At 47.8% G+C, this 25456-nt stretch overlaps 7 protein-coding genes across 7 annotated transcripts; 2 read left to right on the top strand and 5 right to left on the bottom strand.

The window, feature by feature from the left end:
* Positions 1-559: 559 nt before the first annotated feature.
* ASPGLDRAFT_40507 (WD40 repeat domain-containing protein) lies at positions 560-1552 on the bottom strand (the record flags this gene model as incomplete). Its single annotated transcript, XM_022545229.1, has 2 exons — positions 560-775; positions 851-1552. The coding sequence occupies 2 exons, from the start codon at positions 1550-1552 to the stop codon at positions 560-562; spliced, it is 918 nt and encodes a 305-aa protein (XP_022395510.1).
* Positions 1553-3139: 1587 nt separating this feature from the next.
* On the bottom strand, positions 3140-4224 carry ASPGLDRAFT_138135 (uncharacterized protein; the record flags this gene model as incomplete). Its single annotated transcript, XM_022541589.1, has 6 exons — positions 3140-3280; positions 3338-3513; positions 3566-3688; positions 3748-3848; positions 3903-3992; positions 4055-4224. The coding sequence occupies 6 exons, from the start codon at positions 4222-4224 to the stop codon at positions 3140-3142; spliced, it is 801 nt and encodes a 266-aa protein (XP_022395509.1).
* A 5071-nt stretch (positions 4225-9295) lies between these two features.
* Positions 9296-13032, bottom strand: ASPGLDRAFT_78014 (uncharacterized protein; the record flags this gene model as incomplete). The annotated part of the gene is made up of 7 exons (XM_022549938.1): positions 9296-9982; positions 10040-10534; positions 10603-10846; positions 11324-11649; positions 11713-12001; positions 12051-12601; positions 12655-13032. 7 exons carry the CDS (start codon positions 13030-13032, stop codon positions 9296-9298), a joined length of 2970 nt encoding a protein of 989 aa, XP_022395508.1.
* A 915-nt stretch (positions 13033-13947) lies between these two features.
* On the top strand, positions 13948-16132 carry ASPGLDRAFT_1187373 (fungal specific transcription factor domain-containing protein). The gene is made up of 7 exons (XM_022539983.1): positions 13948-14027; positions 14080-14553; positions 14602-14791; positions 14844-14963; positions 15023-15498; positions 15568-15771; positions 15826-16132. Exons 2-7 carry the CDS (start codon positions 14139-14141, stop codon positions 15999-16001), a joined length of 1581 nt encoding a protein of 526 aa, XP_022395507.1. The 5' UTR covers positions 13948-14027; positions 14080-14138; the 3' UTR covers positions 16002-16132.
* A 183-nt stretch (positions 16133-16315) lies between these two features.
* On the bottom strand, positions 16316-18109 carry ASPGLDRAFT_138172 (uncharacterized protein; the record flags this gene model as incomplete). Its single annotated transcript, XM_022541590.1, has 1 exon — positions 16316-18109. One exon carries the CDS (start codon positions 18107-18109, stop codon positions 16316-16318), a length of 1794 nt encoding a protein of 597 aa, XP_022395506.1.
* A 3588-nt stretch (positions 18110-21697) lies between these two features.
* ASPGLDRAFT_40501 (glycosyl hydrolase family 79 C-terminal domain-containing protein) lies at positions 21698-23522 on the top strand (the record flags this gene model as incomplete). The annotated part of the gene is made up of 5 exons (XM_022545228.1): positions 21698-21966; positions 22021-22569; positions 22624-22676; positions 22741-22883; positions 23004-23522. 5 exons carry the CDS (start codon positions 21698-21700, stop codon positions 23520-23522), a joined length of 1533 nt encoding a protein of 510 aa, XP_022395505.1.
* Positions 23523-23886: 364 nt separating this feature from the next.
* Positions 23887-24891, bottom strand: ASPGLDRAFT_182032 (alpha/beta fold hydrolase; the record flags this gene model as incomplete). The annotated part of the gene is made up of 1 exon (XM_022543012.1): positions 23887-24891. One exon carries the CDS (start codon positions 24889-24891, stop codon positions 23959-23961), a length of 933 nt encoding a protein of 310 aa, XP_022395504.1. The 3' UTR covers positions 23887-23958.
* Positions 24892-25456: the final 565 nt, after the last annotated feature.

Here is a 25456-nt window from a genome sequence, read left to right as displayed (position 1 = left end):
CGCTCCTGGCCTTCATTTTCATCCACGCTCATACTCTCCATGCTGCCTTCATTAATTCCAGGTTGCATCGCGTTCCCAGATCGCCAGCGGGTTGGCGTTGGGGTGACTGGCATATCTTGTGTTTCCGCGAATTGGGAGGCCACGTTGCCCACTCCGGGGGGTGACGCGTGTGATATACCACCACCACGGGGTCTCAGAGCCTCCATGGTGGTTTATAGGTGCCAGAAGGCCCCTATCGGTCGATTGACGCGTGAAAAAGACGTGTTTCTCTCAATTGAAATTTCCAGGCAATTTTGATTGCGCTCAAAAACATTTGACCATCTGATGAAAAGGCCACAGAACTATCTGATAAGGAGTGGTTAATGGTCTGCTGCAGCTTTCCTGTGATAGGATCCCAGAGCCTGACAGTCCTATCCTCAGCTATAGAGGCCAGCAGCTGACCATTAGGTGAGAAAGCCAGAGACCAAATTGGGCCATTCTGGCCTGTAAGGGTATGCTGCAGTTCACCTGTAGTAGAATCCCAGAGCTTTATTGTGTTATAAGAGCCAGATGCCAGCAGCTAACTGTTGGGCGAGAAGGCCACAGACTCAATCCAATCAGAATTATCCATAAGGGTCTGCTGCAGTTCACCTGTGGTGGGATTCCAGAGCTTGATCGTTTTATCATTAGCACCAGATGCCAGCAATTGACTGTTTGGTGAGATGACCACAGACTGAACACTAGCGGAATGGCCCTCAAGTGTCTGTGGCAGCTCACCTGTCACTGTGGTGGGATCCTAGAGCTTGATAGTCCTATCACCAGAGCCAGAAGCCAGTAGCCGACCATTAGGTGAAGAGGCCACAGAACGAACTAAATGGGAAAGGCCCTTAAGAGTCAGCTGCAGCTTGCCTGTTGCAAGATCCCAGAGCTTGACCATGCCGAAAGAGCCAGATGCCAGCAATTGGCTGTCTGGCGAGAATGCCACACTCTCAACTCGATAGGAATGACCTTCAAGTATATGCTGCAACTTGCCTGTGGTAAGATCCCACAGTTTAATGCTGCTATAATTGCCGGTTGCCAGCAGCTGACTGCTGGGCGAGAAGGCCATAGACCGAACTGAGCGGTGCTCAAGGGTCCGCTGTAGATCACCTGTCATGGAATCCCAGAGCTTGATCGTATCACCATACAAATAAAAAGATGCCAGCAGTTGACTTTTTGGTGAGAACGCCACAAATGCACTCCTGTCATAATGGCCCCCAAGGATCTGCTGCAGCTTGCCTGTGGTAATATCCCAGAGCATGATTTTCCCATCAAAGCGGTATGCTAGCAGTTGACTGTTTGGCGAGAAGACCACTGAATAGCCTTTAAAGGTCTGCCGCAGCTCACCTGTCTTGGGATCCCAGAGCTTGATTGTTTTATTATAACAGAGAGATTCCAGAAGTTGGTTGTTTGGTGAAAAGGCCACAGATGTAATTCTGCCAGAATGGCCCTCGAGGGTCTGTAGCTCTGCGCCCCAGGACTCCTCAACGTTCAGCAAACGGTATATCCAGCTAGGAATATCTTTACAAAGCATCCTTCCAATAGTTGGATTCTTTGGAGAAAACGTAAGCCCTGAGCAATGAATCTGAAGCGGCGCAGTATCAATTATCCGTTGATTTACAAAGACAAATCGCCTGGCGTCGTTGAGAAATTCTGATATTCTCGAATTTTTACCATCCTTCGAATTGTTAGCATCTTGTATGATCAGATAGCCTTTTACAGAGACTTACTTATATTACCGATTGCAATCTTTCGATTGATCCCAAAACCTCAGACATCATATCCAAAACACTCATAGCTTCCACCCAATGGGAGAGCGAGAATCAAGATGTCCTTCAGCGCAGAGTCTAGATTACCACAACCGTTCCTACAACTTTGAAACGGTGCCTGAGACAGAATTTAGGAAGCTTAGAACAACGATAGAAATAGGGACTGAGGGAAAAGTGGGTGAACCAATCAATAAATGATTGTATGTATTTCCGTGTCTTTTTGCATTTCGCTAAATTTAACCTGGGTCTTGGAATGAAGTCCTGTATTTTGCATTGCGGCTCTGTTTGGGATGTTTTATAGATGTTCATTACAAAGGATTATCATCATGGGTGCGTCAACTGCTTGCAAACTCTCTGGTTTGGGTACAACGCATGCCTGAAGATGCGAAAGCACCGCATTATATCACCAAATACCATGACCCATCCAGAAAGCCAAGGCCTTACTGGCAGTGGGTAGGTTATCCTGTTCATGCTCGTTCACAAGCTGGGTCCTATTGCAAAGGAGGATCTGCCTATTTTTTTTGGCTGCTTTTCGACGAAACTACAGACATGCAGGCCAGACACTGCGGCGTTGCCTGCTGGTCAGCGGTCGGTACGGAGTGTCGGTTTGACGGAGGACCACCCTCAAGTCTTCCCGATTCAGATGCCCTAGCGCTTCGGTGGCCTGGTCCACTTCTGTGAATGCATCTTCTTCCGAGTATCACAGCTTCACTGGTGGGTCGTCGACGTCCGTTCCAGGGAATCTGCATAAACATGATCCGCCGGCATCCTCGCCAGTTGGACTCGCTCTTGCGATATTTTGCTCACGTGGCACCGCAGGATCAATAGATCCTCCTCCGCATGGTAGGCGGTCCCCACCACCGAGTAGCGGTCTCGCAATAGCTTCGGCACGCTGGACAGGTTCATCCCAATCTGTGGAGCATGATAGACATTCTTCAGTACCTGGGGTCCGTTGGAATTCTCCCAGAGCGTGAGCTTCACCGTCCCAATCCCTTCGGCTTCTACTGGATCGGGATCTTTATGAAGTTGACGACTACTAGAAGTTAATAAAAAGATTATTCGTGTAATAGACTATTACTGGCATCGAAACATTAAAAATCCCTTAATCGGGAGGTCAACCTCGTAAAGCAAATCATCGTTACCTCTTCACCCTATCAAATAGCATATGCTACTCCCCCGTCATCTGACATGACCAACAGGCCACATCATAGCCCTAAATCTATAGATATTCGAGGCATCGGAGGACTAAAACTTGCCGTTGTCATCAGAAGCCAACTCTGGATCTGAGCCATTCCTGGTATTTTGTCAGATGATGAACATGCATTTGACGCCATTGATAGCAATGTCAGAACTTACTGTCTGCGTGAGCGATTCCAAGCTCCACTCAAGTCTCCAATAGGTAAGGAGAGAGGGAAGCCAACAGAGTCAAGCAGCTGCGCCGTCAACAGATAAAAGCCTAACATAGTAGCCACGAATAAAGCAGCGCCGGCGCCCTGGGAGTTCCTCTATTAAATTTTTGCATAGGACATTGGGGATGACTATAAACTCACCACTGTCAAACGGTTACCCATAACGGCATCTTCGAGGCCCAGTTTCCAGTACGCGGCGGCCAGGAGCGAGAACACCAAGATCAGGGACGCGAAGATCAGAACAAACACCAGATTGGTACGAGTTGCGCAGACGCTATAGATCAACATCAATAGCGCCATGAATAGGAAGAAGAATGCTATTGGAACCGGGTTAGAGCCTGTAAAATAGTACAAGGAAAGGACGCATACCGAAGGTGTTCACAAATCCGGGACTGTGAAGGCCTGCCAAGGTATCGGTTCCATCTGGGGAGTATGGAGCTGCAGAGTTAAACGCCGGGGTCATGCTAGCACCGAAAGCCAAGCAGAATGCGCCTAGACCAAGTCAATTCTCTATTCGAATTTGTTTAATTCCATCGAGGAAAACAACTTACCCAAGTGACCGAACACAACCGAAGAGAATGTATTCCCAAGGATAAACTCAAGAATACAGGAAAGGACCAGCAAGAGCCCACCGAATAAGACCAAAACCCCACTGCGACATGTAAGTCAATGGCCTTCTCAGTAATTCTTCGAAGTTGTATCTTACGTGAATGCAGCACCACCTCCACCGGCACCTCTCCATGACATCAAACAACACGCAAGAGGCGTGGCTGTAAGTACGAAAGCGCCAATTCCCCTAGTTACACAGTTAATATATAACGGCTTTGCTCGAGGGAGGGAGAGATAATAATTGCGTACAGTGGAGTAGGATTTCCTAGATTCTTTGCAAGAGTTGGCTGGCGGTGCATCATAGGGCTCAGGTAGAGCTTCTCGAACTGCTCGGCAGAGAGAGTCACCGTGGTAGGGACCTGGGTGAGCGCAGGCATGGCTCCGACTTCATTGTGCGAAGCTTTGGAATTGCCGCGCATGATTTCGTCATCCATCCTTCCTGACATTGTTTTGTATAGAGAGCGGTATCAAGAAAGAAATAACAAGTGCTCAAATCGGACGAACGGACAAATTTGATCGCAACTCATTCAATTAAGCGGCCCTGAACCCCGACTTTATAGCTACGCAGCGGGAGCACCCCAGGTTTGAACCCCACGGGGATCTACCAAGAAGCTACGAGAACTTAAATCCCCATCGGAAGCAATATCGGCACCTGCGAGATAATTACGAAGACATACACTCCATTCGCTGACATAGTTTAAATAGCCCACTTACGCCAAGTGGAATACTAGTATGATCTACAAATCCAATGCGTATCGGAAGCTACTTCGGCATGCTGTTGACGAAGATCTCCGCTTCCTGGGGGAAATACTGGGGTGACCAAAGCTTGGCTTTTAGTGAGCTTCTGATATTGGGAATCGTGCATAAACCATAAATTACTCATTGTCCACTTTTCAGGGCTGCCGATCTTGTGGTGTCTATGTCTATGGGCCCGGCCAAGTCTATGATGTGCCGAGGAAGTTGCCGAAGTTCTTCTGCCTTTACTCGGATCGTCTGGTTGTGCCAATGGATGAGCCACAAATTGAGTCTGAGTAACGGTAATACCCCGCATTACCCCATAATAGGAGTTTATTCGCATATATTTCAAGTCTGGGGGATTTAATGTTTTATTGAAATACGCGCCACACGCATCACGTGCATTTCCTGATACCCTAGCACCCCCAGGTCTTCCTCGATAATTATTTCAGCATGTGATTGTGTGTCTGCCATATTTCCCAGGCCTCTAGTTTCGGACCATCTTTGGATTTCTATGCCAGGCGAAATTTTCCCCATCTCGGAAGGTCCACGCCACCACGCCACCGAAACACTGATGGATCCCCAAACCCTGCAGGCCTATCTGTATGATCTTGGCTCTCGATTTAACAGATTCCGGGATGTGTATAGAAATTTGACAGGTTCCTGATCGATATATGTGCCCACTTCGAATGCTACCGATGTAACCATTTTCTGTCTTTACCATGCTTGTTCGAGCGTATTAACTTCCCTGAAATCAACAATAGCGATCAAGTCATTTTAATTCAGACATAGGGCAGAGATAAAGTACTGTGAAACTGACCTCGCTTGCATGTCCCGTGGCGCCAGGTCTTTGCTTTAATTCATTAAATTAGTAGATAGATAGCTATCTTCTATGAAGTTACGCATACCAAGACCAACGGAGGGATTTGCTTTTCTGCCGGAAACTCCTACCATAATTCCATAAGCCAAGTCCCTGTCTGTCATGGGCTCTATCAGAATAAACATCTGATTTTCTGGTTGGCACTTGAAGGCCTAGCAGCATCCATAGTCTGAACCGGTTAGGCTCGATCCCTACCCGTCAGAGCGCGCTACTATATATATCGGTACCCGAGCATGATGAGCATCCGCTCATCATAGTGGTCTTTTGGCCTAATGGTAGAATCTCTGAGCTTGGGCAGTGTTCTAACATATAATCTACTCATATCTTAAAATTGCACTTTACCTGGAAGACTTTCGACGGGTGTCGTTTGGTGTCCATTTGGCTCTCGTCTAATCTTCCACGAGGTTTTGGATTGATGACCCAAGCGTAGACATCTGCGTTGTCTTTTGTGTGAGCAATATGAGTTGCTCGGTAATCGACGACTTCTTCATATAACCGAGCCGTTCTATTGTGACATCCTGCTAACCACCTGACCATGTCTGGCTGGCTTTCGCTGAAGCCGATCCCAGCAATGACAGAGGAGAGGAGTTGGTTTCATGACACTTTCGAAAGTCCTGTTGTATCCCACTTCTATGGTATAGCAGCATAGTGAATGCTGTAGTCATTCATAACAGCATGTAGTCAATATGACTAGGGATTAAGAGAGAATATTGTCTCTTCTATGGATTACACAGAAAACTTCAAGACGGACCATTTCCTCTTCATCACGAGTCTACTCGCCCTGAGATCGAGTCGTGGAGGGCGTTCGTCACTGTCCAGTTTTTTGCGAACCACCCCTCGTGGGGAGGAAATGCTCGTGTTGGTTTGTCGAGCCGCTGTACCTGCTGTGGCCTCGGTTAGAATAACTTGCTCGATGTTGTTCCATCATAGGGGATTCGAACTTACACGATCTCATGTCGGTGCACTAGGGCGTCTCCATGGGATTAGGCACAGACATAAGTTCAATCGTCGATCAATTTGGCAGATCGGCTATTTCTTTTTTTCAGTCATTCAAAAGCGTGTGAACGAAGTAAAATAATGTTTTGGGTGGCGCGGATTCTGTGATGGCTGCCGCTTTCTGTACAATATAGTGAATGTGCTAGTTTGTTGCTGCATGTTCAAGGAATAGGTAGCAGTCAACGAGGCCCGCGGACTCCTCATAGTCTACATTAAACACTGGAAGCGAAAAGGATCACCAAAGTTTACGGTGCGCATTGGGCATACTAAGCAGCCCTCCCCATTTGCCTCCTGTTTGTTTGTAGTCTGAGGAACTCTCTTACTGTCTGGTAATTTAAGAACAGCTTTCAGTTAAAAGTATTGATTTAAGAGGCCACAGAGGCTTTTCACACTACTGTGAAACGAGGATTTGAGTCACATCTCCAACTCAAGCGTCGAGATCGATTGATTCTTTAGCTGCAGCTACCAAGATCCTCACTGCCTGTCTACACAATATTTGACTCGATCCAACCCTTTGCATCATAGACCCTGGATCCTACATTGGGCATTGGTGCAGCAGTGCAGCCATGTGCCCCATAGCTGACCACAATATATACAGTAACTCTCAGATCACCCACAATCGGTCCGCCAGTATCGCCATTGCAGGCCAAGGTCTCCGGAATAAGCACCTCATTCGGCTCAAAACACATCATAGTAGATGTGATTGGATTCACATCCTCCCCTAGATGAAGTTACAGCTGGACCGGTCCACACTCAGTAGATCCGCATTCTGCAACATTGTCGGCAATGTCTTCGCGGAAGAATCCAGTTTGCCCTATCCAATACCGTACTGTTGCCAGTCTAAAGCGGCATGAGCAACTTGCCCGTTTTGGCGGGGTTCCTGGTGCACGCAAAAAGGTAAAAGGAAACATTGTCGCTGATGCGTATCACCTGTAAATATCGTATAGAAACAACAGGACAAAATATGTCATAAATTTCGCGATTCGCTTGGGAGTACGCGTAGCGCCGGAACCCTGTTTCGGAGGTCTGTATCAGGAACTGCGCATTGGCGGGATCAAAAGACAGAAAGGCAGCACGCATGGCACTTTTGATTGTGGGAGAACATTTGGTAGGTATAATAAGTCGTTTCATGCAGTTCGCATAAGATTCGAGATACCAAAGGTCTTTGAAGAAGGTATGGAGAGATGGAATAATGCCCTCCTTCTTCATTTGCTTCCAGATTGATGATCTTTCCAATGTAGTGAAGTTTGAAAAGACTTTGCCACTGTGCACAAGACCCTTTACGGTAATTCTGTCCTTCGAAGAGATTCCAGGTGCTAGAAGCTGCAGAGTTTCCACCGTATTAACGTCAACTTTGAGCATCTTGGCACAATCATGTTTCACGAGCGATGACCAGTATTGTCGTAGCTCAGTCAGCCTGTGAAATATCTCCTGCCAACGGAATCAGCATCACTGCAGGTGGCAGTTCAGTGTTGGTAGAAAATTTTCTGTGCGGAGTGTGTCAGTAGAAAAAGTAGTGCTCTACCAACGGTGAGGTAAAATCTCGAGAGAGCTCGGCGTATGTAGAAAAATGCCAAGAAATTCTCTACATACGCTGAGCTAATTCTCTACATTCAATGAGCTGAGTCCCGTGTTGGCTTGACACCACTGCACTCATGTGGTTATAGACATCGAGTCTTTGACAACCCTCCTTGTTGAATATTTCACAGAGCCGTTCAACATTCTTCTGGTCCAAATGTTGGGAGATGGAAGGGTGAAGAGCAATTTGGCTAATATTGATTTTGGCAGTCCCTTGGTATATTCAGCTTCGTTCCATGGTAAGTTGAAGCTCATCTTCAGTGTACATAGAACCATCCATGGCAGGAACAGTGAAACTCAAGAGAATGAACAGCATTTGGAAGGGGGAGGGCTGTCTATTTAACATTACTCTTGGACTCACAAAATGGAAGTTTCATTCCCTACTGATTCAGCCTTCTGGCAGCAGCAAGATACTGAGACTTCAGCATCAAAGTGTGTCTTCCAATAGCGCATATGGTCTATTAACTATTTTTACTCTGTATTCGACAACCAATTCAAACATAGAAAGTACTAGAAACTTCCATCCGAAAATCCCAGCCTCTGCTACTAGACATAGTCACATAAATACAATGCGTCTGCACTACCGTGACACCTCTTTTTCTCTTTCACTACGTTCACAAGTCGATCACCTTCCCAAAAACAAAAGGATGCTGCCAGCAAGGCGGTGCGTTTGTTCCCATCCTGAAAGGCATGGTTTTTCATTATTTTCTCAAAGGTTCGCAGCAAGCTGAAACACATCGTCCTCCTTTGCATAGTGCTTCTTGTTCATCGGCGAGTGCACTGCAGACTCCAGCATGTCTGGCTGGGTTGGAACAGCATTGGGGGCGATAAATCTCACCACATCATCACTACCCATTGATCCACTAATAATGATACTAAATGTGGTCTATTGTGCATATGCAGCTGCCCCACTGAGAACTATAATAAGTTTGTCCATTGGGGAGAGATAACACATGATAGCCCGGGCACTATGTTCCTTGGTGATACATGTCCTACAGCAATGAGGCAACAAAAATGATCCCATTGTTTATGCTTGTTTGTAAAAACTATGGCCAGTAACCGATGGTGCCCAAGTCAACCAGGATTCGATGCTCTGGGCTTAGACATCGGAGAATGGTGCCACTTATGTCCCCATAGATGTAACATAACTGTTGGAACCACAGCAGCGCCAACAATGAGCGCGGAACAAATCCCCGCGCTACCTGAAAACCCTACATTTTCCAACATGTCCGGGAACCTTCATAATTGTTAGTATTAAGGCAATCAAATTCATTTGGCTCTCCAAAGGGAAAAGCAAGAGCCTACCAAAAAGGACCAATAAACCCCCAAATCTGGCGGACAAATGTAATTAGAACGCCAACACTCGCCGCCTCCGAGCTATAGCAATCAATCGCGTAGGTCACATACACAGTCGTGACCACTTGGTTCCCAGCAGCAGCAATAGCAACGCCAACTAACGGGGTTATATTCCAATGCGAGGATGCATTTTCAGTCTGCACGAGAAAGACAACCGTCCCGCATATTGTCAGCGCAAGACCGATATAGCTGATCCAGAGACGGCACTCCGGGGCGGGAGGCTGCTGCCGCCGGCGCTGGCGATACCACATCCAGCGATCTGACAGGTGGCCGCCAACTTGCTCGCCGATGACTGAGCCGACGATCTGGCTGATGAATTGCAGTCCGACCTGCTGAGTGTTGGACCCGAATTTCTCGGGCCAGATCTGGGGGATTTCGATGGAAGGTAGGATGCTACCAAAGAGGAAGACCATAGCGTACGCGCACGCGGGCAATATCACACACGGATGGGCAGCCAATATGAGCGGCTGGATAAACTCCCAGGGGTCTAGTGGAGTTGGACGGATGCGTTGGATTGTTATTGGCAGGTATTTCCGTTTACGTGCGTGGTTCCCGATAGCCGCGTGGTCGGTGCGAATATACAAGGTCTCAGGTCCTAGGAGGAGGTAGACAACTAATTGGACAGCATTGACCTAGACAGATGAGTGAGGCTCTTAAATAGTGGAGGAACCCTGACTGCAATCACTCACCATGACTAGCACCCAGTATATCCAGCGATATCCGATACGCATTGCAGCGAATCCAAAGATAAAAGGTGCCGTTGGCACACCCAGCGTAACCATCAACGTCCACACGCCCATACATCGTGCGCGATCCCGAAGGAAAAATGACTCTGCTACAACAGCGCTTCCAATCGCCGCTGCAGGGCTAATGAAAAAAGCGGTAATCGCACGACAGAGACCCATCGTGGCATAAGAATGACTGACGGCGCAGCCGACATTACCGACTAGACTACAGACCAGCGAGATAAGCAGTACCGGACGTCGCCCGTAACAATTGGCCAAGGGACACCAGAGGAGAGGAGCGCCTCCAATGATCGCGATAAAGAGGGACACCAGGTAGCTCACGCGGTGGACACTGACATGGAGATCTTCGGCGATGTTGACAAATGCGCACTGGATTGCTGCAGCGGTAAAGGTGGCCATCATGGCGTGAAAAGCCACGAGAGACAGATTGGTTATTTTCTATCGATGCGTCAGTTAGAGGTCTGCGCTTTGAGTACTTCGTAGATTTGATTATTTGCATGTTATACCTTCCACGATGGCCAGTTGTACGGATCGGCATCATTGAAATCCGGGATTGGATAAATATCCAAAGTGCCATGACGGTTGAGGAGATACTGGCGATGCTCTGGCGAAAGGGAACTTCCAATATCTTCGATAAATTCATCTGAGGATTTTTCCAGGCCCCGAGGCCGGTTTGGTATAGTATTCGAGGCAGCATTTTTCTCCAATTGCTCAAGTTCTGGTTTCATGTTGGATATTGAGTGTGATGTACTATGGATCATTCAGAAAATACTAGAGCAGAGCCTACTAACTAGTGCTTAAATAGGTTGCGTCCATGTTGGAAAGGAGCGGATGGGTCTCTAATCCATACAAGCCCAGCCTATCGGACAGCTTCATCCCGCCGGTTAGAGAAGTGCTACTAGTATCTAGACGCGGGGAAACTGATCTACATACCCGGATTTATGGCGGGTATGAGTTTCATTGCTGTTGAGGCGGCCAAATTCCAAGAACATGTTCAGTCTTCAGGCATGCGTCGTTCTGGTAGGAATGCCATACAAAGCTGCACAACTATTACTACTACTACTACGTGACACGCCGGGTTACTTGATTGAAAATGACATTTTAAGTTTATTGTCTATATATAGGAAATAATTCTTCATATTTATTTCAAATACTATCTCAAAGGCCTTGCATGCAAACCATCCGAAGACACCCTAGTTCTCAGCCCTCAAAGAAGCCCGAACGAACAGAGGATCTTTAAGATCACTGATTCCGACACTGACTAATTCAGGAATTTTGCCATGATATTTCCCCTTCTCCGAATTCGCCTGTTCCTGCCCATCTGCTAGCTCGAACTTGAATTCCGCAAGTAGCGTGCTCGTCAGTTTGTAGATATTGGCAGTAGCCACAGTCTTCCCGATACACTGACGCCCGCCCAGGCCAAAGTGCATCAGGTATCGAGCCTTGTATCCCGTGTCTGGCTGGTCCCATCGATACGGGTTAAAAATATCGTGATCTTCGCCCCATACGCGCGGATTGTGGTGAAAGGCATGATTGCAAACCGCGATCGACGTCTACAAAATGAATTTCGACAGTTAGTTTGATCTTCGTAGCAACAGGATGAGCAGGCCACTTACTCCCTGTGGTATGTGATGCCCAGCAATGAGCACTCCTTCAGGGGACACCACTCGCCTCGCTAGTGGCATCGTAAAAACCGGAGTAATGCGGAAGTTCTCGCGCACACATTTACGCAAAAACGGTAACAAGGCCTCTGCATTGACAGCAGAATATGCGAGCGTGTCTCTTTCCAACGGCGGAAGGTTGCTATCAATTTCATTCACGAGTTCGGCGAGATATTCGGGATGATGCAGAAGATGGTACAAAAGCAACGAAGTCGTTGCACTAGTTGTGTGTGTCCCCGCGATTCTAGTAAGTGTTAGCCTTTATAGGTCGGCATACAGACTTTGGAGCATACATAAAACCAAATGCTTCGGTTTCAAGATCTGCCTGCGTGAGGCTCTCACCAGTTTCGGGGTCTTTGGCCTTAATCAGGTTCGTTAGGATGTCTTTCCTTTCGGGACCATTTTCAATGCCCCCATGGCCGCGCAGACCGCTCAATCTTCGCTTGACCGATGCAGATGCAAGATCCGCACAAGTCTGTCGACCCTCGATCAACTTCCGAAGACCCTTATGTGGCACAAGAGGCAACCATTTTTTCAATGTTTTGGTCATCGCGGGCCATGCCCCAGTGGCCGCAGCGAGCAGGCTATGCTCGACAACTGGAGGGACTCGAGACTCGTCGCCGGTTTCTTGAACCTCAAAAGATTGGCTGAATGCGAGCTCCCCCAGTACGTCAATCACATAATAGTGCAGGGCCTTCTTGAGGTCGAAGACTTCTCCGTGCTGGCAATGCTTTCTGATTTTCTCTTTCAGAATGCTGATGTTCATATCAAGGTATTTTTCCATCTCTTTCACGTAGCTGATAGAAAAGCTATGCGACATATGACGCCTTCTAGTAGAATGCATCTATAAATATCCGTTAGCCCGTGGCTCAATTTCTCCATGGGCATCCTACTTACCGACTCATCGCGCATGCCAAATACATTCGGATGCACAGCACCGTATGCATCGTAAAACTCTGTCTTCGGCATAAATCGCGCTCCCTTTTGGTAGATGGCCTGAATGGCGGCTTCTTCCGTGATACTTAGCTTGTCGGGTCCATAGCGAACGATGGGGCCGTAACGTTCATGTAACTCGGTTAAATGATACGGCTGTCGGAGAGTCAAGAATTGGTAGGATTGCCATAAATCCGTCAACGATGCGAGGAAAGGCCCGGGATATTTCGCCAATTGATGTATATAGCGCCAGTAGATGACATATACGCTAAGGGCAACTGTAGTCACAAGTCCGATAAAGAGAAATGGCCTTGCAGCTATATACCCAAGCATGATAGCCATGATTTGCTTTCGATTCTTCGCGCTTGTAGAATGAGTAGGAAAAGTTGTTCGCTTTCGACATGACGATGTAATATAATAGTGGTACTGACTCGACTCTATATACTATAGTATCCTCAGCATTGTGGAGACTATGACGACGAATCGGACACATTCGTAACGAACACCTATATCTAGTACTCTGGGAAAAAGGATAGAATATCAAGATTGTACCTAGGTTAGTATGGGTAGTAGCACTACTACTTGGTATATTTCCCCTCGGATGAGATGAATCAGCAACTATCTACGGGAAGCAATGATCCGATTGGTGCCGAAAGCCCTGAAATTCTGGGATCCCCGCATTACTGACAATCCATGCTTTCACTGCCACTACTACACTACTACCTATTAGTTCTGACTCGCCTGGAGGCAAAGATGCAGCGAAACCGACGGGGAGCACGCCGGACAGAAGTGGCTTGCACTGAGTGTAGAGCTCGCAAGTTGAAGGTGAGCATGTTTTGGTTCTATAGGCCACTTTCAGATCCTGTAAAGAATTGTATTAGCCATTAACCCGCTCAGTGTGAAGGGTCGAGGCCCGTCTGCTCGCGGTGCCATTCTTTACAACTTGTGTGCACCTACCTAACGCCGCCTGCGGCTGACTTGCGCAGGACTCGATACCAGCGGTAAATGTCGTCTCCTTGCGTATATCAGGGTTGAGCAAAACGGGCTAATTTCGCACTCTAGGACACAGGATGATCTCATACAACGTGTCAGGCACCTGGAAAATCGACTTCATTTAATCTCAGAACCTGGTGCCTCGAGTTCTGATGGCACCCAGAATAACGAACAGTCATCTCTGCAGACGCCGACAACCTTGCTGCAAGATGCTTGTAATGATGAGCACCCGCCAGGGCCCGTGGAAATTGGCCAGACTGTTGATGATGATGGTGTAACAGTGGATATAATAGCGACGGACGTGTTTAATGAGACATATCAAAGCGGCAATATTGGATACTTCGGTATGATCCTCCGATGATACTACTACCAGGTTCGATGGCTGACAAGTATCAGGTCCGAGTTCTAACCACACCATCTTTTCTTTCCTTTCATCGAGCTTTTCCAGAATTTCCATGCTTTACGTGCCTGTCCAATCGACTTACGGCATCGATAACAACCAACTTGACAACAACTTGCGGACACAAGATCCAAGTTCAGTCGATGCATTTGAAAACCGATCACTACCAAAGTCTGTTAATGAAATACACTCTCTACCGACAAAGGCAGATGGGTTACGTCTCCTGAACCGGTTTTTCTCCACCATAGGTGTGCTTTTGCCCTACGTCAGCCGGGCTGATTTACTTGAGAAATACGAAAAAGGCAGGAACAGTAATCCACCGCGGTTTACTCGGGTGTTGCTGGTCTTGCTGAATGTTGTATGGGCTCACGCATTGGCTTCCCTGCACAACGGTCGAGCAGAAGTCTTCTATCACCGTGCTATGGCACTCTTGAACCCACAGACGCTGCAAGGATCAAGCTATGACCTAGGTAAAATCCACCGCGAGACTCACTTGAAGTGTAGCTTACATATCCTAGTTCGATCGCTTCTTCTAATTGTCTTGTTCCAGCAAAATCATCAACGTTCTGTATCAAGCTACACAACACATTATCTGTCCGTTAAGGCTGCTCTTCAGATTGGGCTTTGTGCTCCATGCGTGGATAGTCACACGTCTGACGAGCGAATAGCACGTAAGTTATTATGGGCGGGAATAGTGAGCAACGACAGGTACTCAAGATATGCCTCCCTGCATAGAGGTTAGTTCTAACGTGTTTCATAGCCTTTTAAGCTTGACGCAAGGACGACCGTCGATCGCTTTGGAAGCACGGTCAGATTCCGAATGGAATCTGGCCTTGAGAGCGGAAACGAATCTGGGTTGTAGGTACTTTAGCCATTTTGCGTAAGTTCTTCCCGTGTAGCCCCGGGTAACTCCGGGTTTGCTTCTGCTAATATCGAAAGGTCATTGAACATCATCCTCGTAAACGCTATCGGTGTGCTTTATGGCAGCAACGCTGGAGGACGGCGTAGCCATGATCCCCAAGAACTCATATGTGAAAGGCTCCGTCTCTTCTGTGAACTCGAACAATGGCGTGACGACGCCGCCTGCTTTGGAGGGATCGTATCACACTCTACGCTGCTAGCTGGGTCTTTTCCAGCCACACATGATCTCCTCGCAATCCAAGTAGTTATTTCCGTCTGCTACTATCGATTATGTATGGTCCTCAACTTTCCTCTCCTAGCGTCATATTTGGAATGCATCCTAGATGGCGAAAGGAAGGACTGGAAATCCGGTCTTCTAAGACAAAACATTTGTCAAGTCATACAAAATGATTGGACAGCTATTACGGAGGTTCGTGGGACTATCCAGAGTATCCACAAGTTCAGCAATGAGTTTATCAACACGTACGCTGCACGCTACATGTGCAATTACACTAGTAGGTAAATCTAAAAGCTGTTGAACCACGGGAGTACGTTAACCTAGGTGACACTGTGACGTTGTTTAGTATTCACGGCAACTCTACACCTCTTTGGAATTCTCCTAATATACAAGCAGGACCTCCATATTTCCCCCGGTATCTCAGTTCAACAAATCCGCCATGAACTTCAAGAGTGTCTTTCGGTCATGGGAATCTTCGAGCGGACCAGCTTGATGACTCGGAAGGCACGAAGTTGCATCTATCGGCTGTTATTCACCTTCGATAGTCTTGGTTGGTTTCCAGTATCAAATCAAATCTTTTCTTTTGCTTAACTTTGATGCCTAGGAGATAAGTCTATATCCATTCCAAGCGCGCCTACGGATCAAGAAACAGAGAGATTTATCCTGGAACATACAGGACAGTCTATTAACGAACTTTTGGGGCAGTGGAGTCAGGATGAGGTACTTGATTCAGATATGTCATTCTTCGAGATATACTCCAGTATTCCATTAGGCGAGTAGTTATCTTTCAGCCAACATTTGTGTGAAGGAGTGGATCCAGTACTTACATGACTCGAGCTCTGCTCTCCTTTCTTAACTTCACTCAAGCACATGTACCACCCTTGGACCTCCCCCCGTACCGGTCATGGGACCAGATGCTCTGGACCAGTTATAGCAGGCCCATCCTGTGCTAGGTACTAGGTTCCTGTCACGGGGTGAATTTGATATTGGTTAATCATTAACTAGTCATATTAAGCAACACGTAACTTGGAACTAGTGTCTAGCTCCTGGGAAATTGTTGGCTATGGATCGCTCATCACCAGCTGAACAGCCCCTCAATCAGTTTCCTGCTGCTGAGGGTTGTGACAGCCCCCTCGGTAGGGAAGATCATTATCGCTGACTAGAGTTTGTTCGTCATTAAGTTTGGGGTTGCGCACGGCAAGGGCAAGCGCCAAGATTGGCACGCAAAAACAGATACCGGTGATTGTGATAAGGCGTTGGATGTACTGGTAGGAGCGAACGATAGCAGCGCGTTCAGGGGTGCCCATAGGCCATTCGACGATCGCGGTAAATGGATCCTTGTACGCGGAAGTGGCCAGAGTGGAGTTAATACCGCCGAGTTCGTCATGGAGCGAGGATGGTAGTAGCTGGGTCCAGAACGCTCCCGAGATTGTGTTTCCAATGGCAGACCCGACATTGTACGAAGCCAGGAACGTGCCTGTCATGACGGCCAGGTGTTCGTGCTTGACGTGGGCTTGCATCGACGCCTGGGCTGGCCATGAAAATAGTGCGCCACCAAAACCTAGGAGCACCTGGCCTGCAACGACGCCAACCTTGCCGTTACCAGTAAAGGACCCGCGGAATCGAATCAGTAGGCCGAAAGCGACCATGTAAGTGGCAGCCCCGCAGATGATAAAAATCTTGAGCCGCCGGACCCGGAAGACGATCAAGCCGAAGATGGGCCCGACTAAAACCTGGACGAACGTAAAAAGAGAGGAGATACGGGTCGCGGCGGTGATACCAAAGTCGAAGCCGACGACGAGGATCGTATAAAGGTAATTGGCCTGCAGATGGTACCCAATATTCTGGAACAAGGCAATGCCCAGCGGAGCCCAGACGGCTCGATCTTTCATAAGATCCATGGGGATAAAAGGACAAGGGGCCCTGGATTCCCAGTAGATAAAGATAGGAATGCAAAAAGCGCTAAGAACGAGAGGAGTAATAATATGGGCGCTCTTCCATTGGGACTGGGTGCCCCCGGCGATAGTGAGAGGCGCAAGAAAAAGGGCCAAGATGGCGACAAGGAGGATGATGCCGATGATATCGAGCATCCAAAAGAGTTCGACTATAAAGCCTTTAGGGCCCAGAACCTGAAGGGGGGTGCTAGATCTCTCCAAGGAGCCCTGCTTTTTGACTCGCCGGGTGACGGCCCAGAGGCTAATGATGAGAGGAAGCACAGAAACGGGATAAATGATGCACCACATCCCAATGCCCCAATGCCAGTCGGTAACAGAAAGAACGGCATTGGCGACGTTGCCGCTAACCCACGTGGTAATAAGAGCCGGCGCGATAGGAGTGTAGCTGAAGAAAAGGCGCGAGCGAGTCGAAGTGATATCGGAAACGATGACCGAGTTAAGAGCCTTAATCATGCTCTGGCCGATCTTGAATATGACGCTACCACCGGCATAGGTGGATATGTTCTTCGCGACGGCCTCGACGATAGTACCAATCACGTAGAGGAAGGCGGAAAAAGCAACCAGCTCGACTCGACCGAAGATGTCGGCGATCTTGGCCGCGGTCGGCTGAGAAGCAGCGGCGACAACGGAGAGGATAACATTGATGGTCGATAGGAGGGAATGCTCGCCAAAGGAGGAAGTGGCATAGGGTTCGTATGTGCTTCGCAGCAGGTTGTCGAGGCCATAAGAAAAACCAACAACGAAGATGCTGGAGAAGATAGCGATTCGTTCAACAACCGTAAGGGAGGAGTACAAGGCCTTAATGCGAGCTGCACCCGGTGACTTGATGTCGCTGATAGAAGCAAGCACCGATTTCTTATCTTGACGGGATTCACGGAATGGCGGGGGGTCCGTATTGGCCTCTGCGCTGGAAGATTTGGAGGGTTCAAACATGATGAGGCAGCATACACCAGACCGAGCCAGGTGATTCTTAGCCCATTCTTTGTAGCTGGAGAAAAAAGGCTGATGTTTTATGCATTCCCCAGTCAACACCGCGAAGTTGAACCCGGCAGTGTGCGGTGGGGTTTTGACTGTCCGCGCTCAGGAACGAATCAAGCCATTCTCTTCCGTTCTTGCTCGGCAATGCTCCCACGGCCGGCCGATGCTTTTACGTATTTCGGAGTCGTTTCATCCTGGACATTATGTTCGCTGCCATGGGCTACAAGCCAAGCCCAACCAAACCCGTTGTACCAAAAAAAAAAAAAAAAAAAAAAAAACGTTACGAGGAGTTCGTGGCTTAACGTAATTTACGGCCCTTCATTGAGCACTAATTCGAACTCAACGAACTTGATGAGTAGAGGGAGGGGCAAATTTCAGGGTTTGTTAATGGCGTTGAGATTGAAATGCGGGTCTCCTTCCCAGGAGATAAGTAAAAGACTCGTTTCTTCGATGCGGGACCTGGTGTTGGAGACTGAGTTGGGGTCATGTTCTGCGGAAAAGTTACTGGCGTCTCCAGATGCCGCATTCGCAGCAAAAGAGACTACACTGAAGAGATCCATTCCTCTCCCAATGACGAGGAAACTTTGGAACCATGCTGTACCAATTGTTGTGGCCCTTTCCCAGCAGACCACCCCAACTGTCCCACCTGACCTACCATACAACAGGGAGTTATCCAGCGGCTCATTCGGCAGGACTGTTATATTGAAATGGATTGATGGGGCCTCCGCTTTCCAAAATGACTCCTCGGAAGAGACCTTGGTCACGACCGTCGTAGGATATCATATGAGCTCCAGCACTTTCAGCCCAGATTGTGACTTGTGACATTTGAAGCGTCTCCACCGAAGGCAGCGATGTTCTCCTGGAGCCAACGAAGCGCCAAGTGTTGATCTTTGTAACCTAGATTACCAACGCCTAACTCCACGACAGCTGACCTGTACAAGAATCCAAAAACTTGCGAACGATAGTTGATATTAACACCGATGAACGGTTTTCCAGCGGCGACGGATTGCTGGACAATGAAGGACATGCTGTAACTTGGGTCCTGGTTTGAGCCCGAACTATGGCCGCCACCGTGTATCTAAACACCCACAGGTAGATTCGCGTCCGGCCCAGTGCCGCTTGGGCGGACGATATTGAGGGCCAGGCAGTCCTTGGAGTAATTAACTCCAGGCAGTGGAGAGATGTCGAAGTTGTAGCATGCCGAGGAGAATTTGGTGGTATCGACACTTCCTTCCTATGTGGTGTTGAGAGAAACCGGGTTACGGAAGCGGAGATCTCCTACCGGAGGTTGGGGATAAGGTATCCCCAGAAAGAAGTCTTGATCATACTCTGAGTTGTAGAGACCAGTCTATGTTCCATTCTTGACTGTGGCTATCGGTGCTGCTCCTTGTCCGACATCCAGTGGGCTCGCACACGCCAGATTGTGGAGTGCGGTGCCGAGGAGCCTGAGTTTCAGAATAAACGACACCATCGTGGAAGTCGTCATTGATACTGGGGCTGGTATACCTATATCGATTAATTCAAATTGGTCTCGAGGAAGGGGAGAGGGAAGTTCTTACGCTCCTGTCGAGGTAGCACCGAGGGAGTCCACTGTGTATTACACACAAAGTAGTTGTTAGAATCCGACGCCGTGAGTTGATTGTCCGCCAGCTCGGGGGTCTTGCTTGTATGAGATTCCGCTCGCTTTCGCAATAGGGGGCTACTCAGTTCGAATGCATTTCGTCCACATCACATTACGCAAACGAAAGGGAAGCATGCCCCCTATCGTAATTTGGCTAGAGTGATAGTCCATTATTTTTGGGTTATGGGTCAAGTCAGATAAAGTGGCTTCTAGTGGAGCATGACGAAATATATCAAGCTGACTGTCGTCAAGTTAACCTATATCCCCTAACACTTACTAAAATAGCAATATAGTGTTTAACCGAGCTTTCTCTCGGCTGATATCAACGGAATATGTGGAGAGCATCGATGATTAGTCGCTTACATACTAATCAGTCTAATTAGGGCAATTTCAATGGTCTTAGCATCCACTATCAACAGTCTGAAATCCTATACCAAGTCAGCACCAAGACAGGTGACTACAACAATATGCTAATACATGACATTATGAAAAGACCAAAGCCAATTCTGGGGCGTATGCAGGGGATCGGCACAGATTTTTACACCAATACATCGAAGAATTTCATGTCGGGTCCAAATTTTCCTTTTTCAGGAAGTACTACGGAGTACAGAGTACAGGTCTATATGAAGTCAGCGTGGACCAGACACAAGCCAATTATCAAGCTTCATGAAACTGGATGACACTGTGGGTTACCAAATACTCTATCACTGGCCCGTTTGATGCGGAGACAAGTTATCTCCACGTAATTCAGGAACAGATCTGCAACTGTTACATAATTTGCATAACTGATTTTGTGTGGATATTTATACATCCCAGTTCCTATATTGCACGTGATTATCAACGATCTTACCATCCTGATCCTCTTGTTAGCGTAGAAATTGTGCAGGAATTGTCAGTATTCCTACTGAACACGGGCAAGCCCTGACGGAGATATCGGGTCGATACCGCCGGGTCGATATAGCGAAGGAAGACGGAAAGAGGATAGAACGAAAGAAAGAAAGACAACACACACTGGCACGGTACTAGCTGGACACTGACTGGATACTGGCTACCGGATCATACTGTAGTGCGTAGTTGGTTGATTCTCGTAGACTATCTGCAGAACGGAAGGATGTACCGGACCTGACATAACATACTTCCGTAGGATCCCGGGACACACCACTACACTACCTGTCTTGCACTACGCACCTCTTTCTCTCCAGAAAGCTTAGCATCCCAGATGGTGAAATTATCACTGCTAGGGTAATGAAGAACAGAACCAAAAGGCAGTGGATAATTGGATGCACTGAGAAACAGTGCACTCACAGGAGAATAACTCTTCACCAGGTGTGCTTAATGGGGATTGGGGAAATTCCAGGTCCAGATGGAATAGGAGTGCCTTTTGATGATAGGACTGGGCATTGTTTGCCTCTAACTACAGAGCTTTTTAATGAGATGTTGGGTTGATTTGATAGATAGAATATGAATTTAGATTGCAGTGATATTTACGTTGCAGTGTAGCCCACCAACCACGGGAAAGTGGTTCGCCGCGAGTACTACTTATCCGACCGGCCATCCAATTAACTACCCATTGGTTCATAGTTATCCAAAGGTACGTATGTAACGCAGGTTCGAGAGTCAGCGTTATGTACATGAATAAGGAGCGCATGAGTGCATAAGTCCGCCATGCGGAGCCGTGGTCTAACAATAGAATCCGCATCCACTGCGGGTTTAGGTTATGCTATGCTGTATTATGCTGACTTTGCTATGCACTATTTAAGGCTCAGGGTCATAACTAGTTAGTTATCTCTAAAGTTAATTATTCACATAAGCACTCATGCATAATTTTTGTGAATTTGGTTGTCGGGCCGGACATACATAGGAAACTCTCCCCCCCAAATCCTTCATCATACTTTGTCCTTTGTTCTGGAAAGCTCTCAACAATGTTCCTCTATTCTTCCATGCTTCTAGGCACTGCCCTACTGCTCCAGCAAGGGCAGAGCCACCATCCCCATCCTATAGCTATCCCCGATGTACCCAAGGATAGCAGCCCGGTTTCCAGGGACTTACAGTCCTTTTCTATTGAATTTGCTTTTTTCCCTGATTTTGCCGGCAACATATCGCACCCAAATGAGTTTTCCAAGGCCTTGCTGGGCAACTTGGGGAAAGTCACCGGCATCTTTCCCAAAGTCCGAGTGGGAGGCACTACTCAGTATGCCTTAAATGATTCCTTTCTCAAATCAATGCTGATTGGCTATCACTCTAGGGATCATGCCACTTATTTCCCGCACCAGGAGGAAAACATCCACCTGATCTATGAGAACCCGTCGGATGACCAGCCAAAGCAGATTAATTATGGTCCCAGGTTTTTCGAATCGTATCATACTCTGGGCGATGTCAAATATATCCATGGATTGAACCTGAACCAGACTGATCCCACCCAACTTGAGACTGCAGCTACCCAAGCGTGCAAGTCGATTGGATCCAAGTTGCATCTCCTCGAGCTGGGCAATGAATTCAATGTAGCGCCAATAATGTACCGCCCTTCGAATTACTCGATTGGCGATTATGTTCGTGAATGGAATTCCAAGTCAGAAAGCGTTAGGAGAACGGTCCAGAAGGCTTGCGGTGACTTCCCGGGGCTCATGGCGCCCAGCTGCATTTTGCTTGATGGCATCGATATTGGCCCTCTCCTGGAGAAACTCCCAGTACAGGGTTCCTTGCCTGACTTTATTGATCCTACCAAAACCGCGGAGAGGATATTTAACCACGGGTACGATGAGAAGAACCTGACCAAGGAACTTTCGTTCCATCAGTAAGTCTTTTTGATCTTCAGTGATTGCTGTCTTACAGTACTGATCTTTCAAAGCTACATGGGTATGAATTTGCCCATGTTCCCGGTTTTCCCTAATGATCTCCAAAGTGAGCTGATTTTTCATCTCTGCCCCAACTGAACAGCGCTAATGAATAACAATAACAACAATAGAGACTATCATGAATCATACAAACATAGTTGAGGGCCTCAAGTCACACATCCAGCGTGCTCAGAAACTTGCATACCTTGGCCATCCATATATCCTTGGAGAGACCAACTCTATCGGCGTCCAAGGACGCGATGGAGAAACAAATGTATTTGGCGATGCATTTGGGTGGTAGACTTCTCCCTCTGGGCTGCAGAACATGTATACATATCCCATATCTACCCCTGCTAAGAATCAAACTTGGCTAACACACAAAACCCACCCTCAGAACATCAAGCGTCTCCACTTCCACCAAGGCCTAGATTACCGCTACGGCTCATGGCAGCCTATCCAAAGCAAGAAACAAGCCCCGACTACCAGAGCCCCGTATTACGGCCACATCATGGTTGCGTCTGCTATCGGTTCTTCAGGCAACACTCGAGTGGTGAATATCCCCCTGCGCAGGGATACCGAGTCAGCATACGCAATCTACGAAGGGGACAAACTGACGAAGCTTGCTGTCCTTAACCTCCGAGTTTTTAATCATACAACAGACAGCACTCGTCCGAGCAGGAGATACAGCTTCCAAGTGCCAGAACAATTTACTCATGCCAAGGTTGAACGACTCACTGCCCCAGGGAGCGATATGTTGGATAATATCACTTTTGGGGGCGTTTCATATGACCATGATCTGAAGCAAGGAAAGCCAGTCGTTATTGATCCAAAGGAAGAGACGACTGCAATCCAGAATGGGATACTCGGTATCACTCTGCCGGACTCCTCTGCTGTCCTCTTGACATTGAAATAAGGGTATTTGAGACCAGGAACTGGGTCACTTATCAAATATGTATATTATACAGTATTTTCTGTGAAACAGTCCAACGTGATCATAATTTGTATTCAATATCTCAAATTCAACAACTCAGTATACTTAAAAGTGGAAAATGGTTTCAGCTGATGGGACTGATGCTGAAGACATCTCTGACTTGTACGGTTGTGACGATCAACAACTGCCAATGCTGGCAAACGCTGCCAACGGAGCAATATGAGCAAACAACGAGCCCTAGTCCTTCTACGCGCCGGCCGGTTAGTAGTTGGGTGGGTGACCACCAGCGAATCCCAGCTGTTGTATGTTTTTGTTTTTGTGAGTGAGAGAGCTCTTGTCTTTCAAGGTTCGACAGGTAACCAGGTTCATCTATCTTTAGAGGCTTCATGGAAGAGGACCTTCCGTACCACAGCTTATTTCACAGTAAAAACCGCAAGACTTCGCTGGCCAGATTCGTAGGATCCTCCTCGGGGATAAAATGACCGCAACTCAACCCTCTACCTTGGACATTCGCACAGTATTTCTGCCAAACTTGTAAAGGACCTTCTCTCATGCCCTCCATGGCTCCTGCGAAAATGCCCCCCTCGCCCCAAACAGCTAACACAGGCACCTGAATTTTCTTGCCTTGCTCCAATTCCTCTTCGTCATAGACCCTGTCAAAAAAAGCCCCGGCCCTGTAGTCCTCACAGGTGGTATGGATCTTTTTCTCATTGCAATAAGCCTCCCTATATCTATCCATCACAGCCGAATCGAAACTTTCCAAAGTCCCAGTCGCAGTCCACGACGACAAACTATGTTCCAAGAACACCTTACCACCTTCACCCGCCCCGATCATTTTCTCAGGGAACGGCTCCGGCTGCGCAAGAAACAGCCAATGATAGCCGTTCAACCCAGCCTTCACATTCCCAAACCCCTGAAACATCGACCCGGTCGGGACAATATCGACGACCACAATTTTATCAAGCCGTTCGGGCATATCAAATGCAAGGCGATACGCCACCCGAGCGCCACGATCATGGCCGACAATACTGAACTTCTGGTCGCTGAACCCTAGTTGCTCCATGACTGAAACGCAATCCTGTCCCATTAGTCGTTTGGAATAGCCGGAGCCGTTGGTGCTATGCGGGGAGGAGGAGGCGCCATAGCCGCGGAGATCGAGGAGGATTAGGGTGAAATGTGGCGCGAGAAGGGGTGCTATCTTATGGAACTCGGCGTGGGTTTGGGGGAAACCGTGCAATAGCAGTAAAGGGGGTTTTGATTCTTTGGGTTGGCTGACTCGCACGAAGATACGGGCACCCAGAGACGTGGTTATGGATTGTGAGGAAAATCCGGGGAAGAGATCAGAAGACATTGTGCGGGAGTATTTTGTGATGGAGATGATTGAGATCTAATTAGAGATAGGTTTCAAGTATCAACAGTAATTTAAAGAAAGCCAGAATGCACATGACATAGTTGGCTTGCTATCAGCCGAGGATGCATTCTGCCGATAATCGAACTAACTAGTAGATCGTTATCCGAATACGGAAATCCTAGCTATGATTGTTCTCGCCAGCAATATTATTGAGTATCTCTCGACTTGCCATTGTCGCGAAGTCCAAAGTGAGTGTTGTTTTTATTATTATTATTATTATTATTATTCATACACGCATCTGTCAGCCCTATAGGCCGAGTGGCGGCAGGTCCTGCGGGGCAGCCGGGTAAGCCGCCGTAATGGTAGTCGCTATGTACATCGTCGCCTTTATACACATATCCTGATATCTCATTCCGCATGTTGTATATCCCGTGCTGCTGGTTTTCGTGCCGCTGTTCCCATGGCCACAAGGATCCATGGGCTTGTTGGATACTATCTCATTTCCTTCCCTACTTCTGCAAGCGTGTAACCTTGGCTGCATTATGCTGCCAGTTTCCCCAAGTCT

Source organism: Aspergillus glaucus (assembly GCF_001890805.1).
Source record: "Aspergillus glaucus CBS 516.65 unplaced genomic scaffold ASPGLscaffold_40, whole genome shotgun sequence".
In the NCBI taxonomy this organism is placed as follows: domain Eukaryota; kingdom Fungi; phylum Ascomycota; class Eurotiomycetes; order Eurotiales; family Aspergillaceae; genus Aspergillus; species Aspergillus glaucus.
This window is presented reverse-complemented; position numbering and strand designations above follow the sequence as displayed.

Bases quoted from the DNA above. Each gene is read 5' to 3' on its own strand.
- ASPGLDRAFT_1187373 (XM_022539983.1), top strand. From the start codon at position 14,139: ATGCTTTACGTGCCTGTCCAATCGACTTACGGCATCGATAACAACCAA. The intron at 14,554-14,601 runs GTAAAATCCACC...TACATATCCTAG, and splicing joins AGGATCAAGCTATGACCTAG to TTCGATCGCTTCTTCTAATT. The intron at 15,772-15,825 runs GTTGGTTTCCAG...TTTGATGCCTAG, and splicing joins ATTCACCTTCGATAGTCTTG to GAGATAAGTCTATATCCATT.